This window comes from Corvus kubaryi, unplaced genomic scaffold (assembly GCF_017639235.1).
Source record: "Corvus kubaryi isolate FWS band 111438036 unplaced genomic scaffold, C.kubaryi_AGA036_p1.0 71, whole genome shotgun sequence".
In the NCBI taxonomy this organism is placed as follows: Eukaryota; Metazoa; Chordata; class Aves; order Passeriformes; family Corvidae; genus Corvus; species Corvus kubaryi.
The window spans coordinates 14,688,675-14,706,469 of record NW_024582059.1 but is presented as its reverse complement, the minus strand read 5'-3'; the positions used below and the strand labels follow the sequence as shown (position 1 = coordinate 14,706,469).

The 17,795-nt window shown below is 43.3% G+C and overlaps 1 protein-coding gene across 27 annotated transcripts in view; it reads left to right on the top strand.

Annotated features, from left to right (window-relative positions):
* ADGRL3 (adhesion G protein-coupled receptor L3) overlaps positions 1-17,795 on the top strand; it is a 492,720-nt gene that overhangs the window by 451,993 nt on the left and 22,932 nt on the right. For 26 of the 27 annotated variants that reach the window (XM_042049541.1, XM_042049537.1, XM_042049521.1 and 23 more), the window contains 3 exons: positions 1,048-1,216; positions 3,988-4,113; positions 6,729-6,825. In XM_042049541.1, the coding sequence (XP_041905475.1) occupies positions 1,048-1,216; positions 3,988-4,113; positions 6,729-6,825 (392 nt within the window). Of the gene's footprint in view, positions 1-1,047; positions 1,217-3,987; positions 4,114-6,728; positions 6,826-7,124; positions 8,053-17,795 lie in introns of those variants that run through there. The other variant, XM_042049542.1, reaches the window with a different exon arrangement.

The window sequence follows — 17,795 nt, the reverse complement described above, 5'->3', positions numbered from 1 at the left end:
GTTCCTATACTGCTTCTCACACTTCATATATTGTCCTGGTATTTGAGAAGGTAGTTTAGGAGATGACTAAATGTTATTTAGCAGGGTAACATGGAATACTTCTCCTGCCATCCCAGCAGAGCTTCCAGCTTTCCTGAAAAAACCCAAAAAACCTAACATGCAGCAGTCATCCCATGTCCCCAGCTCTGTTGTCCAGGCAGAAAGTCAGTGGGAGAAAGCAAGCAAAAGCTGTCTTCTTACCCGTATTTGTTGGAACATTTGGGGCCAAGCAGTGACTGCGCCTCTACTCCCACTGCCCTCCTGAGGTGGAGCAAGTGATAATCTTAGTTTTGCAGCCCATGTGAAGAAGGATTACCCCTCCTTTTCTCTGGGCAGAAGTGTGGCAGCAGTTACCGCGTTAGCAAATGTAGTGTGTGAGTGCCTGTACGAGTATACACACTTCCCCTCATCGTAGGGTGGAAGAAGTGTGAAGCAGCATTGCAAAGAACATCCTTGTGTGGAGTGAATCTGGCAGGCAGGGAACGCTTGCCCACCTGCCTGTAGCTGTTTATCTGGCTTACAGGCATATGGGAGACTAGCTAAAATGCAGCAATACATGTGTCTTGGTGTTAAGTGTAAATAAAGAAGCTAATCCAGCTGGCAGTCCTGTGAAACCAGTGGACACTAAAAAAAAGTGACAATCAGAGTTGTTGTTTCATTTGGTTTATTTTCTTTTCCTTCATTTGCAGAAATAACATCTACATGTCATTTACATGCACACTGCTTTTACATATTTAAAAAGAAAGGAGACATTGTGGTTTCAAGTGTGCTTTGGTTATGATAAATTTCTATGCTCGTAACACTTCCATTTCCTTATATTTCCTTGAGCTTGAAGATTTGTAAACTGCATCCAGCTTGAAGACAAAAGCTCCCTGTGATTTATTTTTATATGCTGTTTTCTTTTTGCTAAAACCAGGGGCAAAGTCTTCCTGCCTGTAGACACATGCCTTCTTTTGTGTAGGTGAAAAACCAATCCCTTTCTTTTTTTTTGTTTGTTTCTCCTAACAGGTCCTGGGTTATAGGTGCAATAGCCCTACTCTGCCTATTAGGACTGACCTGGGCATTTGGACTCATGTATATTAATGAAAGCACAGTCATCATGGCGTATCTCTTCACCATATTCAATTCTCTGCAGGGAATGTTTATATTCATTTTCCATTGTGTCCTCCAGAAAAAGGTAAGACGGATGGTTCCCAGCAGCAAGAGAGGTGGTAACGAGGTGTTTTGTTGCCTAACAACCACAGCGTAGCATTGTCTCTGTGCCCTGAATTTGTATCACACATATTATCTCTGTGCACCTAATAAGGGTAGTATTTAGACTGGAAACAGCAAGATGCTGGGAAATGAGGTTCTAACAAGGATATGTGGCAGTGGCATTTCAGGAGCCAGGGCCCTGGCAACAGATGTGTCAGAGGCAAGGGAAAAGGCAGCTGTCAGTTTGCAGGGCTCGGCAACAGGGCTTTGCCTGCTGTCAGCCAGATTCTCCTTCCCTGTATGCCAGTGTGAGAGGGGAGAGAATCCACAAGCATCCAGAAAGTGCTCACGTGGCTCAGTGCTCACAGCAAAACGGAGCCTTACATCCTCATTTGCAGTCCCTGCAGGAAATCACCCCTTTCCATGGCAGCATATGTGGGTTGATGGGATGTAATAGGGGCTGCTTCCCCTGCTTTTTTTGAGGACTGAAGGACCTGCTCTCTGCAGCAGTTCATTAGCCTTTGTATTGCTTGGGTCTGATATGGTGTTTTGGAAATCTTCCTCAAAGCAAGCACAGCAAGTGCTTCTTGGTGGAAATTGAAGTATGCCCCAATTAACATTTGCAAGATAACAGTAGAGTAACTTAGATAAACTCTAGGGGAAAAAAACCCCAACAGAATAAAAGCTCTGTGTTTATGTAGATCAAATTTACAGCCTCTGACAATCAGTAGTAAGTATTTTTAAGAACCTTTTTGTTCTCTACTTAAATTCAGTATTTCAGAGCTCTCCAATTATGTGCATGTCTGCTGATAATTATGTACATCTTAGTTTCAAAGGGCAGTTTAGTGAACCAATATAAACATAGGGAAGAGTTTATGTGGATACACTGTCCCAGTTTCTCAGGGTAATAACCGGTATCTTTCAGCAAAATGGCTTATTGAGGAAGGTCAGGTCCATGTTGAGATCTGTCCTCCATCTGAGAGCCACGGGCTTGCTCCTCTGTTACTCACATTTTGCTGTACAGGGAAGGGAGATCCAGCCCATGAAAACATAATCAAAATTCATCATAATAAGTGAGCTCTGCAAGAGATGCCTCTGGAAGGATCTGCAGAGCTGTGTGAAAATGTCATTCTTGGAAACAAAGGAAGACTTTTGGGGTTAAGACTTTTGTCCTTGTCGTTGCATCTCAAATTTGTCCATCTTAAGAAGCTTAAAAGCTTTATCTAGATGCAATTTCCTGCTGATGATCCCAAACCTTTCAGCAAGAGTGTTTCCAGGCAAGATGACAGTAAGAGTGTAGGAAGCATCACCATTGCTTATTAAACCTGCAGATGCCTCTCTGATGAGGAGTTTGAATTTCTGCACCATTCTCACTGGTACTTTTTCTCACCTCCAATGCACCCCGCAAAGGGTCAGTCCCTAACCCAGCATCCCTGCACAGCTCTGCAGCCTCCTTGGCTCATGGGGTTCTCAGTCAGCATGACAGAACCATTCTCTTTTCTGTCTTAAGCCAATTTACACCCTTAAACCATCACTGATAGCTGTGGAATTGTTCCTGATTTACGGCTGCACAGAGGGAAGGAGAATGCAGCTGGTACCTTGCTGTGGGGTGGATGCACCTCTCTGACCTAAGAGCTGAGGGAGGTATTATTTAAGAGGAGAAAAAAAATCCTTTCCTTTCCTGTCTATCATGGCCTAGAAAATCAGCAAAATGCTGCAGAGAGGCAAGCAGTGGGTGGCTAATTAAAGCAATTGAATTATTTTCTCTCAGCAAAGGATTGATTAGGCACTCGAGCATATTGGGCACTTGTGGTATGTGTTTGTCTCAAGCGCTTAAGGAAGAGCCTAATGAAAAAGCTGTAATTTGCTATTTAAACAGTTGTTTCACAGAGTTGTGAAATGCTCATAGAGAGTTTGGCAAAATGTTACAGCTATCCGTGTGCTTCAAGGAATTTCAACTGGTGTTTTGGACATGCATGGTGGTTTTGGGGCTTTTTTGTGTCAATGGATAACATGACCCTCTTTTGGCTCTTTAATAGAGTCTGCTCACCTTCAGCCCTGTCCCATCTGGTTTCTGGGTGTTGCTGCCCACAAAAAGCCACACCTGAAGCTTGGTGGAAGGTTAGATCCTGTCCTGGCACAAGTCAGCGTAGTTCCCCTGAAGCAAAGGAGGTGGCACGAATTTGACTGCAATGCCCATTTAAAACATGACTGGCTTGCTGTGGAAAAGCAGGCTCCAGCCATCCCTGAGCATCGGGAATATAATCTCTAATGCTGCTGGTTCTACAGTTTCCTCAAACTTCAATTTGACTGCAAGAAACATTTTTTCTAATAAAAAAATCAATAGCTTTCATATGTTTCTCTTGGAATTCTTTCTTCTTAGTCCCCTGCCAGAAGCAATAACTTTTAGTACCTTGATGAGCCAATATGCTAGTTTATATCAAATCTACAGCGATATTAATTTTCAGTCATAAATAGTGTACCTGCACTTTCTCCCATGCTCCTTTGATGTGCCTCAGAGGATGCTGTAACCGGCTGGTGTCAACGAGCAGCTCTGCTGCAGGGGAGCAGTCTCTTGTGACATCCCAGACCATGAGCTCAGCTGCAAGGGGTACTAGGCTTCTTTCCCACACACTGCAGCAGATCTTGTTTTAACAAAACACTGAGGAAAAATAAGGGGCTGTGTTGAAAATAGAAGGCAGTAGGCTGGAGGAGGAGCTGCCTGCTAACCACCACCACTCTTTCCTTGGCTAGGTACGTAAGGAGTATGGAAAATGCCTGCGCACACATTGCTGTAGTGGGAAAAGTACAGAGAGTTCTATCGGCTCAGGAAAAACCTCGGGGTCAAGGACACCTGGAAGATATTCCACAGGCTCACAGGTAAGCCACTCTTCTTGTCTGTGTCCCAATGCCATGCCAAGACCCTTCTCAGCTATTCTGGGAGGAAAGCTCCTCTTGGAACCAAAGGAGCTGCCTTAGGCCTCTCCCCAGTACACCTGCAGAGATTTCCCTCACTTCCAGACCTGAACTCAACACAGTGGCTTCCCTTGACATGTGATGGCAATTAATGCCTCTCCAAGAGCCTTCTAAATAGTTCTGTTGGGAATAAAATGCCCAAACTTGCCTTCCAGAGGCAGGGGTTTGTCATCACCTGAGGTGTCCTGCCTGCTCTCCATGGGAAGCAGGAGGTGGGAGCATTTTGTCAGCTACGCTACATTCCAGTACATCCTTTAATCATGAGATGAAGGTTGTCAGTATTAACACGTACAGGAATGATGCTATAAGCTCCCAAGTTTTTTCTTGTAAAAAAAATTAAAGGCTATAAGTGTCTTGTAACAGCCTTCCCAGTAAATGCTTGCTTTCTGACATTCAGTGGTTTGGTCTGTTCCATGCCTCACACAATTTGCCTTAGCTTATAAACCTCTTAGGAGAAGCCATTGGGGTCAGACTATCTTACTAAGCTACTAGTTTTGTTACCTTTGGTCACCTGAAAATTCAGGTTTTGTGTAGTTTGTGCACTTAGCAGTTTTGAAGCTAACTTGTATGTAGAGATGCAGATTTATGGACGAAGAGTTCATATAAAATGAAGAAGCTTATTTCTTACTCAATAGAAACTAAACACAAATTTATTCAGCATTAGTAATGGAAGTAATTATACATGACAGTTCCACTATTAAATTATAAAAGACATGCAGCGAGTAACAGCTTATAACTTTCCAGGAAAACCTAATTTGCAATTTATGTCTTGGAGCAAATCATTATTTATTTGCAGTGGTTTCCAAGATGTCATCCAAAAGCTCCACTTTGGTGTTTTCATAGGTTTGGTAGCTCTGCAGAGCAAATAAAAGCAACAGAATATAGAACCTCGCTCCAGTAGGCAATCACATCTCAATAATGTCCAAAACTCACAATATTCAGCAACATTTAGGTGGCTGATTGGAAAGCCTCTGGTGTTACATAACTTAGCTGCTGTGCTGGTGCCCTCCTCTCCAGAAAGAGCTGACTTTAATGGTCCCTCCCTCTTGCCAGTCCCAGCACAAGAGAACAATCCCTTTTGAGGGTGAACTGAGTCTTCTGGCATCAGTCCCCTTGTGGCAGGTGAGGTTTGAGGCACCAAGGAAGATTACTTTGCCTGCAGAAGCTTGTCCTTGGAAGGATGGAAATTCCTGAGACCCACTGTAGCCAGGAGAAACCTCACAGAGGTGATGGAGAATAGATGGAGATCAGTCTTGAGTTGTTGAAAACATCTGGCTCCTAACTCTTAAGTAGAGAAGATGACGAGGAAGAAAGCCTGTAAGATCCCTTTATTCTCTGAGAAACACATAGACAACAGAATAATTAATCTACAGTGGATCATGTCAGAGAAATACAATAAATAATTACTGTAAAAGGGCATGGGCCTCATGTCACACGGTACTTCCATTTATAGAGGGCTAATGCATGATTAGGAGATGCTGTTATTCCATGGTTAATGAGTAATCTAGGACTTTTCAGCTGGGACCACATGATTAAGCCTCAGTAGATCTCGCATGGCTAAAATCCCACTATGGAAACCACTGGATTTTTGGTACTTGTGAAAAACACGGTCTGTCACAGTGGGAAAGGCTTCCCAGTCCCCCAGACCACTTAGAACCACTTTCACACAGCCAAGGAAAACGTCCATCAGAGTCTCAGACGTGAGGTGAGGGAGAGTTTTCCTGGGACACCTGGGTTCTCCAGTCATTTTCATGCACGGATAGTGGTGGAACTGCTCACAAGATGCATTTTGGCTGATATTTTGATATTTTGCAAGGTCTAGTTAGGGAGGAGTGACACAGTGATGTAAATGCCACAGAGGCAGATACTTCAGCATATTTGAGGAACAAACAGAAGGCCAACATATTCAGGACACTTTTGCCAATAGCAGAAGCTATACCACAGATGGCAAAACCATCACAGATTTTTCAGTATGGGAACAGAAGTCATTCATTTGTGGGGAATTTTTTGCTTCCCCCCCCCACCCCGCCCGCCCCAATCCCCAAGATGGAAAATAGCTATAGAAAACTTCTGTTCATTCAGGGACACCAAGATTCAAATCAAGTCTTCTGTTACACTTCACAAAAAATAAGAAACAAGTTGTCTGAGTGCTGGAAGCACATGTGCTTCTGTATGTGAGTTATTTTTCCATTATTTGGTGCTGTATTGGCAAACCTGTGACTGGCATGGGGTCTGGGTTTCTCTCATGCACAATTTTGTTGTTTTTTTTTTTTAATTAAGACGTAAGTGATTCAATTATACACTTTTTCACGCTAGGCATTTGCGTTACGCAGTTAGTCTGGCAGGGTCTGGCATGCACGAGGCAGGTTACACCAGAACAGCACTGCTTGCTTACAGCTGGCTAGAAACAAGTCTCATCCTGAGCTACACATGCAAGTAGCCATCTTTAGTGAGGCAGAAAGAATCCTCTCTAGAGCTGCTAAAGATTCATTGCCTGCTGTGCTTCAATCCCTCTTCAGAGCCGGATTCGTAGGATGTGGAATGACACAGTTCGAAAGCAGTCCGAGTCTTCCTTTATTACTGGAGATATAAACAGTTCAGCTTCACTCAACAGAGGTAATTATAAACTATTTTTCATATCTCTAACTCTTCTGATGGCTTTAAGGAGTCTGAAATGTGTTACCTCTTTCCCCCTGCCTTTTCCTCCTCACCTCGAACGTCACTGGACCCTCTTCTACCACACAAGAAATGTTACAGTGATAAATGGGAGGAAGTTTTATGGTGGTTGTTGCCTTCTTTTTCTTTTCTTTCTTTATTTCTACACGTGCATTTTCAAGAATTGTCATTTCTGGAAGGAAGTTATAAAAAGCGAAAGAGAGAAATGAAATTAAGTTGAAATCTCCCCTTTCCCTCAGAAAACTGCTAGTGCCAGAAGCTGCTGACGTGTCAGGCCTCGTTGCTGACAGTGAAAATGGGCCATTACAGCACTGTACAGCCTGTGTTAAGCATCACAGGAGTCCTGATTGTCCTGCATATGTAGCAATACTGTCATCTTTACAGAAGCAAAAGTGAACAGCAGAACATAGACGTAAGGAAAAACTGTGCTTGGAACAAAATTGTCTGTGTTGGTGTTAATATACCTAGTTTGAAGAACTGACTGATGTGAACTTTATAGACATCTGCGGAGGAAAGGCTATCAGAAATGTATATGCCAAACAAAATGTGGTGTCTGGCACAAGAGGAAATATGAACAGCTTTTTTAAACCAAGTGTTTTTCAGGGAGTTGCAGGAAAGTGATGTTAATGGAATACCAGAAAAAGAGCCTCAGAGATTGCTTCCTTTCTCTTCCAGTACAGCTACTTTATGAATTAACCTTGAGCAGCAGATGCCAGACTCGGTTTTGTGTTATCTGTCCAGTTGATGCTGGAATTAAGAAGGATTAGAATTGGGATTACTGGGCCCAGCTGTTCTCTCATGATGATGAAAATCAAACGTATTTCCAGACCTGATGGTTGGTCTGCAAAGCTCAACTGAGAATTGAGTTGGGACTTTGGTTCCTATTCAGTCTTTATTCTCTCAGAATTCCCACTGATTTTTGGGTGAGTTTTGCCTGAGGATAGGCTTGAGGGATTTTGACTGTGCTGTTAGTAAAATATTGACTGCTGAGTGCCAGGGGAACTAGGGGTATATGATTCTGTTCTCTGAACATTATACACACTGCCCAAATCAGTGCAAAGGGGAAGGCAGTGTAGTTAACATGGAGCTGTACTCACTGGTCTTTTTTGTGCCAGGATGTTTTCCCTCTGCAGTGAAGATTCATTAATGAAGTTCACTATAAGATTCCATTGCTGCAAATGCCTGATTTATTCACATACGTTGCCCTCACATCTCTCTCTGTCTCTGCATTAAAGACTGCAGAGCAGCAGCCAGGCTTCTCTGGGTCTAACATAGGGGGGGGAATTGGTTGTCACACAAAGGTTCCAGCAAGAGCCACTGTTTCCCTCAGCCATCCACTGCTCCATCTCAGTGGCAAACCAAAATGTGTTATGCATGAAATGTTTGCTCCTTTAGTTAGCACAGAAGTTGAACTCACTCTCTGATGCAGCTGAGGCTACCAAGGGATGTATTTTGGCAAACAGGATCCTCTGGGCTTGTCAGCAAAAGAAAGGTATCTCTCCTTTTTCGGTTGTACGTTCTTTTCTGTGCAAAGAGGGAAGTATGACTGCCAGTTGGGACAAGTGAAGAGGTTTCAAGTGGACAGTCTTCATCCTAGTGCGGTGAGAGCCTGTTACTAGATGTGCCTGTTATTTAAAGGTCAGTTGGGAAATGAACTGCCAGGGGAAGCATCTTCAAAGCACATTTCCTCCAGCCATTTTCCTTGTGTAACACGGGATGAGATGAATCACCTGAAGGGCCCGAATCTTTATACTGACTACAGAAGCAGCCTGATAAGTGGAAGGGAAGCCCTTTAGGTGGGACACTGAAGTGACTTGAGTAAGTTTTACAATTATATGGAATCACCCTCCCTCTTTTTAACACAGGCAGGCACAGTATTTTTTGTTGTTGGGTTTTGGTTTGTTTTTCTGGTAAACAGAAGTATTTGCAAAGTGGAGGTTAAAAACATTTCTATGGGAGATAGCATTTCCAAAGCTAGCAGTTCCATATGGTCAGTTCTATATGGAAATACACCTGACATCTACAGTAATCCCAGCTGCACAAGGCTCCAGTATTTCTCCTTTATCCTGTTTATTTCAGCTGAAAAGCAACATTTGTGGTCTTAGGGCTCTCCACAGAGCAAACACTCCAGAGAGCTGCAGCCTGAACAGAGCAGTGGGGCAATATGTTTTTCACAGTTCCTGTCTTACTCTTAATATTTAAATGTATATCCAAAGGAGCTGTTTCATTAATGTTTTATTTACAAGTGTGCTATTAAGGCTCAGAGGATTCAAGTGTGAGCCTTGAACTGTGTGGTCAGTACATACTTTCCCTGACTGAGGATGATACAACAGGCTCCCATTCCTGTTCAAAACTCCCATTCCAGCCTTCCCAGCCTAGACACCTTTTGCACAAAATTATCTGTATTATCCCAGGTTAAACATTCTCTGTGTGCTGGCATGTTACCCAGAGCCTTCAGAGAGCAATCTGTGTTCTAAAACAGGAAGAAAGTGATCCTTTGTCCCCAGAATTGTCCTAGCATCCAGGTCCTGGAGCTTAACTCCACTCCTTGTCCAGCACTGAGTTGGGCCAGCACTGAGTTTTTGTGTTTTCTGCTGGGGGAGCAGAAAGCAGTGAGACATCCTCCAACTGGGGTACTATCTCATTCAAACCTGTTTTTTCCCTCATATCATTAACCATATTCACAGCCTCCTGCCACATGATGACATCCCAGGCAAGACTGCTCTAGCTATCCATATTTCCTGTATGATGACCAGCATTTCTGTATGACATCTCACTTCTTCTTCCATCATGAACCTCCTGGGCGTCAGTCTGAAATAAGGTGTCTGTGTTAGTGCATCCCTCTTTTAGACATACAGCTATGTCTTTTTCTGATTTAGCAGATAACACACTGCTTATGGCTCTTTTCAGCCTCATATTCTCTTTTATTTACTATTTCCCCCTCCCCCTGCCAAAGTAATTGACCATAATGTTACTTTTCTTCTCATTTATCACACCAGGAATTTCAGGCATAACCCCAAACTTGCCTGATATAATGTGTTCTGTAGTGAGAACTTTACAAACTCTATCATAAGGCATACAAAACTATTTCAGATATTTCCTGAAGGTAGCATCTAATTATTTATTAATAAAAAGTATGTCTGGCTTTGTTTCCCCTTGCTGCTTATTATGACTTAGTAGTGGTGTGGATTCAGGGTTGTTATACCACTGAAATCAGGAGGAAGGGAAAAGAAACTGGCTGCGGATTTCCTTTTTTAGTCTAATGAAGAGCATGCCTGTCCATCCCATGGTCATGGTCTCAGCTTGAGGATCCAGGGGGATTCCTGCTCCTTGCACTCCCACTGCAACTTCATCCAATTTTTCACACCCTGGGTCTGGCTGCATACTTCTGCCACCTATTTCACATCCAACCTGGGCTCTACATTTCTTCTCCTACTGCTGAAAACTTCAGAGGTGTAAAAGCTGAACCAAGCTGATTACCTCATAAGTAGGAAAAAGAGGTTTCCCTTTGCCAGCAGTGTGTTTGGTGTGTGATCTTAATGCAGGCACTTGGATGCAGTGCTGAAAAAGTAGTACAAAAGGGATGCATGTAGGATGGCACCGACTGCTGAAGCTTAGTACTTTGAAGGCTGAAAAGTGGAATGTATGAAGGAAAAGCAACAGAGTTTGCCTGAGCTTCGGGTACATCCAGTTGGCCAGCTCAGGATTGTGAGGGACGGGTCTCTTTGCACTTTTGGAGTGTTCATGTCGAAAAGCTCTGGGATAGCTCAGCCAGCCTTGCAAACAAGCAGTCATAGCACGAAACAGCAATGTGACACCAGCCTATTTTTATCCATGTCTTAGGTGAGAGGCAATACAGTAATTACTGTCTCTCTCTAGATGTGAGACAAGTGGGAGAGGAAAAAAATCATCATGAGCTATACAGTACTTTGTTACCCTTCAGATTTTCAGGCTGGGGGGAGGGAGGTGGTGGTATTATGTGTGTGATTTTTTTTTTTTCAGAGGAAAAGTGGGAGTTATCTGTTAAAGAAAGGACTGTTCCTTGTTTTGGTGAGGCTTGAGAGCAGCAGAGACAAAGGTCTTCGTCACTGGTACAAGGCAGTGCTTTGTTATAGGAGAATGCTTGTATGGAGTTGTGTGTATCAATTCAAGTTAGCACACAGTAGTTCTTCCCTCTGCAGAGAAATAAAGGGGCTAGGGGTAAAGCCACCAGATTTCACAGAGAATAGAAAGTGCTCCAGGAGTCTATTGTGTTGGGTCAAGTGCTGTTCTCCTGCTGTAAGGCTCTGAGTCTTGGCTTACAAACTAGACAGCAAGTTAAATAGTTTATCCCAATAGCAGTCCTTCTATAAAAACAGGAGTATGTGCACCTCCTGTCATCTGGCTGTATGCATATATGCTTTATGTCCACCCACCCCCAAAGCACTGCTCACCATCCCCACCACCCTCATGTGTGGAGGTCTCCTGGAGGGACATCTTGGTGGTTTGCATTGCTGCTCCACTTGTCTGAAAGAAAAGAAACAGCAGGGAGCTGCAAGAGCAGAGCTGTTTCATGAGAGAGAACATCTGGGAGATGAGGGGGAGTCAAGCACAATCCAAACCCTCACTGATGGTTCATTGTGCCACAGGGGCTTAAGCCAGGAGGCAGAGCCCTGGACAAGGTGAGGGTATGAACCTGGTGCAGGGTCCAGCCCAGACCACCAGGAGATACTGGCAGAGACAGGGCTGGAAACTGAGCTACAGCCCAGGTCCAAGATCCAGCCAGGAGACAGACACAAGGCTAGGACTGCATGCACAGGGCCAAGCAGGGCTGTGGGTCCCTGGTGTGTCTCACTGAGATCACTAAGGGTTATGGGGGTCATAAGGGCCTCAAAAGTTGTTGCAGATTGGAGCTCAGGACCCCTGGCAGCGAAGGATGGTAAGTCTTAAATACAAATTCATCCATGTGGTCTTAAGGGTCCATTCATGTGGTAGCAGGCCCTTGTCAGCAAACCCTATCAGAGTCATCACAAGGCCCTCAGATCCCCAGTGTTGGCACAACAGATATTATCCCTGACTAGGAAAGCCGTGTTCATTCCCTGTTTGCTCCCATGCAAATGGGCTGAAATGGGAAATGGAAATGAGGGTATTGTTTGTCCCTGCCCCTTGCTTTTTCTTCCCAAATGCCTAAATGCCATTGCATGTTTCCTCTTCTGGGTAGCGTTCCAGAATAAATACTTGATTTCCTTTTGCTTTATTATTTCTCCCCTGCGTTTTTATATCAACCACAAAGACTTAATCTGAAACACACACAGGAAAAAGGGAAATTATTGCTACTGTTTTCAGAGGTAATCAGTTTAATGTCAAATTCATGTGGATTTCTTCATAATGAACAGAACAAATTGAGCTCAAATTCAAACAGTGGGAATCTGAGTCAGAGAGGAAAATTAAAATGAAGAACATTAATATCCTGATTTCTAACCCAACTGAGACCTGATTGTTTCCTAAATGAAATCTCCCATCAAATTCCTTCCACCCACCCAAAAATATAATTAAGCTGTGATTTCCAGGCTGAAATCGTATCTGGACTGTGAACTCAGCAGGGACAACTGTGTGTGTTGCGGAATTATTTTCAGGTGGATATATTTTCTTGCATTTTTAGGAAGCAGTTATTTAGAAAACACCAGCAGGTTAAATTCTTCCTTTGGACTTCCTTTGGACTGTCACTCCAGAATACAGGAGGTATAGGTTAGCACTCAGACAGTGCAATGAGTCAGCTTTGGGTCACTCTCCCCAGATCTGCCCTCTCTGCTGAGAGATGAGGGCTGCTGGATGTGTCTCAGTGTTGCAAGATCAAGAAGTTCCAGTTTAGCTGTTTGCAGGGGTGGTGGGTGCCATGGTGTGGACATAACTGGGCAATAGAGCAGTGAAAAGTGGTTAGAATTTGGTGTGGTAAAAAGCACAGGCAAGCAGGGGAGGAGGGGAAAATAAAAAGGGAGAAAAGAAAGGAGCAGAAATGGATTCCCCAGGGATCTCAAACCCCTTCCATGGTACGTTTCACAGTGCAGTAGCTTCTCATTACAAGCCATTTGCCAATGCTGACCCTTTGCTGCCTAGACAAAGCAGAGAGAGGGTGGAAATTTGGACAGTGGAAGTGCTACCGTTGTCACTCATCAGCCTTTCTCAAAATGCTTGTTTGCTCCTTGATGGATTAATGTGACCGGCGTGACAGAGAGATTTCTGCTAAATTTATGTTGCATATAAAACAAATAGCAAGCAGCCAAGCTCTGGCAGAGGTGGAAGTGCCTCTGCTCATCTTGATAGGATATTCAGAAGACACCACCAAATGATCAATCACTGTCTGTCTAAACACTTCTTACCTGCTCTAACACCTATGACTTTTCTTGTGGCTTAAAGACATTAGAGACTAAATACTTCCTCTGTTTGTTGTCTTCTTACAGTTGGCAGCAAACTATGCCCCAGTTTCTCCTGTTAAGTCAGTCTGTTTTCATGTCATGTCTTTCAGAGAGATCATTTTAGGGTGTGGGGACCTACTCATTTTGAATTAGTGAGTTGTGGCTATATGAACATTCATGCTGGCAGCAGTATTAATGGTCACTTTTTTCCTATTATTTCTTGTTCCTGTTGTGTTTCTGGGGTAAGCAGGTTCAGTGCAGAGGACTCACAGGATGTCCAAGGTGCCCACAGTTGCTCTCCTTGTTCATGAATGCATCTGTAGATGCCTAGAAGGAGCTCAACAAAATATTTATGGATATAAAAATACACATTATTCTTGGTTTGTGAGCACTTTACAGCTCAAAGACAACTGGACTAAAGAAAAGTGTGTGTCTTCTGCAGACACTTTGGTCTTGTGAGTACCATCACTGGGCAGCTGGATATGTGGTGTAGAGCAAGAGGCGTGTCTGTTCAAATATGAACACGCCCTGGAGATGCTTTAAAAGCTTTGAGCTCTGTTTTCAGTGATGCTCAGGGTTTGATGGATGTAAATGCAGAGGAATTATCAAAGCTGAACCTGGGATGGCCCTTGGCAGGGACAGCAGCTTCAGTGACCATTCAGAGACCATCATCTGTCAACGTGCAGATCTCACTTCTTCATTGTCATTGCTTCAAATCTAAAGCACAGCCCTTTCGCCCCGAACCTGTCCCTTTGTGCCGAGTGCTGAGAGGTGTCAGTGCCTAACATGTCTGTGCTGACCATTGCTGGATTGGCAGGGACAAGGTGCTGCATGAACCTGAGGGATGCAGCAGTCCTTGCCCTTGAGCATCATCCTTCACACTGCAAAGCTCTCAGTCCTGGGAAAGATATTCTTTGTTTCAAGGGGTCCATCAGTCCTGGAGCCTGGAGGCCTCTGGTTTAGGCACAAACAGACACCAGTGCTAGTCTCTTCCCCCTCTAGAATATGATTAGAAGTTCAGTTTCTATTCTTTTTAAGTCCAGGCTGCTACTTGAGAAGGGGATTTCTGGAGGTGTTTAAGTGTCCCCTAGCTGTTTGGTGGAAATGAAGGGATAAGAAGAATAAGAAGAATAAGAAGAATAAGAAACAGCCTGTGGGCTGTTTTCTAGCATCTCATCCAGCCACAGCTGCTCGAGCGCTGCAACTCCTGCTCCTCACTGGGCAGATTGGTGTTCAAGGGAACTTGGTGTTCACTGTCCCAGCACCCTGGGTGCTTGTATTAGTGCTCACAACTCCAGGGAGAGCCTCCAAAAAAAAAAAAAAATAAAGCATAGTTAATTTATATCAGGACTTTAAAACTTCCATTTTACCCAGCGTAAGAGGCTGTTCCTTTACCTCCCCATCTTACCACCACTGACATTTTCCTAATGAAGCTCCTTGGTTTCATCCGCCGTGCCCTTCTGCTTCTTCTGTTCCCTGTGGTAACTCTTACAGACACACTTATCCTCCCCTGACCCCATGGATAGCCCTTCCTGAGGCCCATTGCCCAGATGGAGGGCGTATTTGGAGGAGTAGTCCACATGCCATTGCACCAGTTCAGTCACAAGGGATTGCTGATAAGCCAAAAATCTCTGCAACCCTGTTAAGCAACTGTTGGTTTGGCTAAATGTCAGCAAGTGGCCTCAAAATGACCCATCCTGATAATCACATATGAAGTAGAGACAAATTCCAGATAGGTGACAGCAGAGGAATATTTTCTCTTTGTAAGGGAAAGTCATCAGCCTTTTGGACTAGCAAATTGCTTCTGGTGGTTTTTATCTTTTCCCACCCCTGTTTTTCAATCGGCTGTACATTTTATGCTAGAAAAATTATGATTTTCTGCATCAAGGATCAAAACTTAGGGAGTTTAACTCCTATTTCTGCCTATGTGCAAAATTAATCCCATTGTTGATATTCTCCCGGTTTATTTTGCCTCTCTGCTGCCTGGGACTGAGTTAGCTGAGATTTGTTGCAGTGATTTCAGTGAGTGACATGACATTCTTCCTTTGGGAGATATTATGAACTGGCTTTGATTTTAGGATTGACAGCCATATAATTGGAAGTTCAGTCATTAGGTGGATCAGCTTTAAAGAGGAAAAGTAAGGGCAAGGCAATTTCTGAAATCAGAGCAGGCTTTGGGGAGTATTAGATCTGGCAGAGTACTGCTGCAGAGCAGTCTTAATATGATGACTGTGAAGGAGGAAGGAAGAAAGCATAGCTGCTTTTATAGATTCCTATAAGCATTGTCCAATTTTCACCACAGGCAGGGCTCTCTGCACATCTTGGGTAAGGCCTCAGGTTTAGTGAGAAATAATTGTAAACAGGAATAATTAGGGATAATGGATGTTTGTATAGTTGAGATACAGTGTGGTATAAACCCTTGGAAGGGGTCATGGTGTTATAAAGAAATGTCCCATCCTGGGACAATGTTTCTGCTCCAGGCAGTGAAAAAGTAATTAGTGAGTGAGCAAATATTTATAAATTGATGTGGACTAGCTGTGTGTTTTGAACATGGCCTGCAGATTATAATCCAGCAGAGGTTTGTCATCTGAAATCATTGCCGAAGGAAGAACGTGGAAAAAAAAGGGGCAAAGAAATACTTTCACTCCCCTGTCTCTGCATAAAAACACGGGATGTTTCATTTGGCAGAAGATGGCCCAGAGCTTAACAACCTCATTTGCTGAAACTCCATTTCACTGCAGTCAGTATTAATAGCTTCACAATGAATAGATTAGATGCTGCAAGTGACAACAAACCTATTTGAGAGAAATTTAATAGGGAAGTTTACAGAAGTTTATTAACTGAATCCTGTTGGCTATTATAAGAACACAGCTCGATAAATCTAACTGTCAGAGCATTCGTTGGAAGGAACTCAGAAAAATGCTGAAAATACCTGTTGTCCTCCAGCAAATATGTGTGATTTTGCTTTTCATAATTGCATTTATTGTTGGAACAAACTGTGAACACATGGAAGACCAGGATTCTTTAAATACTTGAAAACTCTACCTGTAGAAAAGGACACTGTGGAATGCTGGTAAGGAAAGTCTCAAAGAACACTAGAGCTTTGACTCCTACAAACCTACTTTTGTTTCCCTGGGAGCAAAGTGGAGTAAGTTAATACTAAGTGAAGTATAAAACCAGCCAGAATTTACAAACTGAAATCAGTGCAGAGAGGCTATTCCAGTGACATTCAAGTCTGAGTTATTTACTACATTTAGGGTAAGGCAGCATGTGTTGTGGGGTTGTTTTAATGGGCACTTAAGGAGAGATTGAGCTCTTACCACATCGTTTGTGTCCAGGCTAAACCATGTGCCCTGATAGCTGAGGAACTGCACTACCTTCAGGGAATGGTCCATGTTCTTCCTGGCTGTCACTTGTCTCTGCAGGGTAGTCTGAAGTCAAGGACATGATGTGCAAGAAGCTGATCTGGTTCATGGTGGTTGTGAACCACGAGATAAGTTGAGTGCTTCAGGAGTCAGAGCAGGCAGGAGTACAGCCTGTGCCCTTACCTTGCAGAAGGGGAGATGTGTTGTTGGCAAAATAGGGAGGAAACAGGACTGAGATTGAAAACACAGCAGTACATATATTTTCTTCTGAAACAAACAAAAAGAGCCCAAGAAAATCTACATTTTGGAATTGCTGGGTCAGAGGCAATGAAACATTTTGTTATGACTCAGATGTGCTTTTTCTAAACTATTTGTTTCTACTCTAGTAAAAAGTTGACATAATATGAAAAAGGCAAAGCCAGCTTTCATACAAGTCACTCTTTTGGAACAAAAAGTGAAAGCATTTAATTTGGAAAATACTGATTTCTTAGGGACATTTTTAAGAATTCACTAGTTCATCCAGTTAAATTTGTAAGCTGGTCCGTTCTCCTTTCTCAGCAAAACTGCTCTTCTGTCACATCTGCTGGGTGTTGGGGAAATCTCTCCATCCCCTGCTAAAATGCATGTAGCCAACATAGAGCTGATTTTGGTACACAATTGAGAAGACCAGGAGTCAGAGAAGACAGTGGTGGTGTTACCTGTGCAGACAAATGATCCCAGTTAAAGCAGTGCTGCTCAAACCCTTTCAGCCAGGCAGAGCCATGGTGAGTGACAGTATCATTCAGAAAATCTGTAGTAGCAGTTGAATCCATTTCCTTTCCAGCTGGGTAGGCCATGCAGATGATTCAAGGTAACCTCAGTGTCTTTGTGTGGCTTTGTCAGCCAGCTGCCCACAAGAAATTTTTTTGAATTTTGTTCCTGAGTGATGCAGTCTAGAGTCTGGCAACATGTGCTTGTCATCATAATTTTCATCCTTTCAGTGAGTGAATAAACCATACTTGTGTTTAACAAGATACAGTTTTCCCATGCAGTCATTACACATATCTCTTCCAAAAAATTATTGCTACATTCAGTGTTGTTGTGCATCAAGGACATCAATTTCTACCTTAGAAAGGAAAGAAAAAGGTACCATTTGGTTGCATACTGTCAT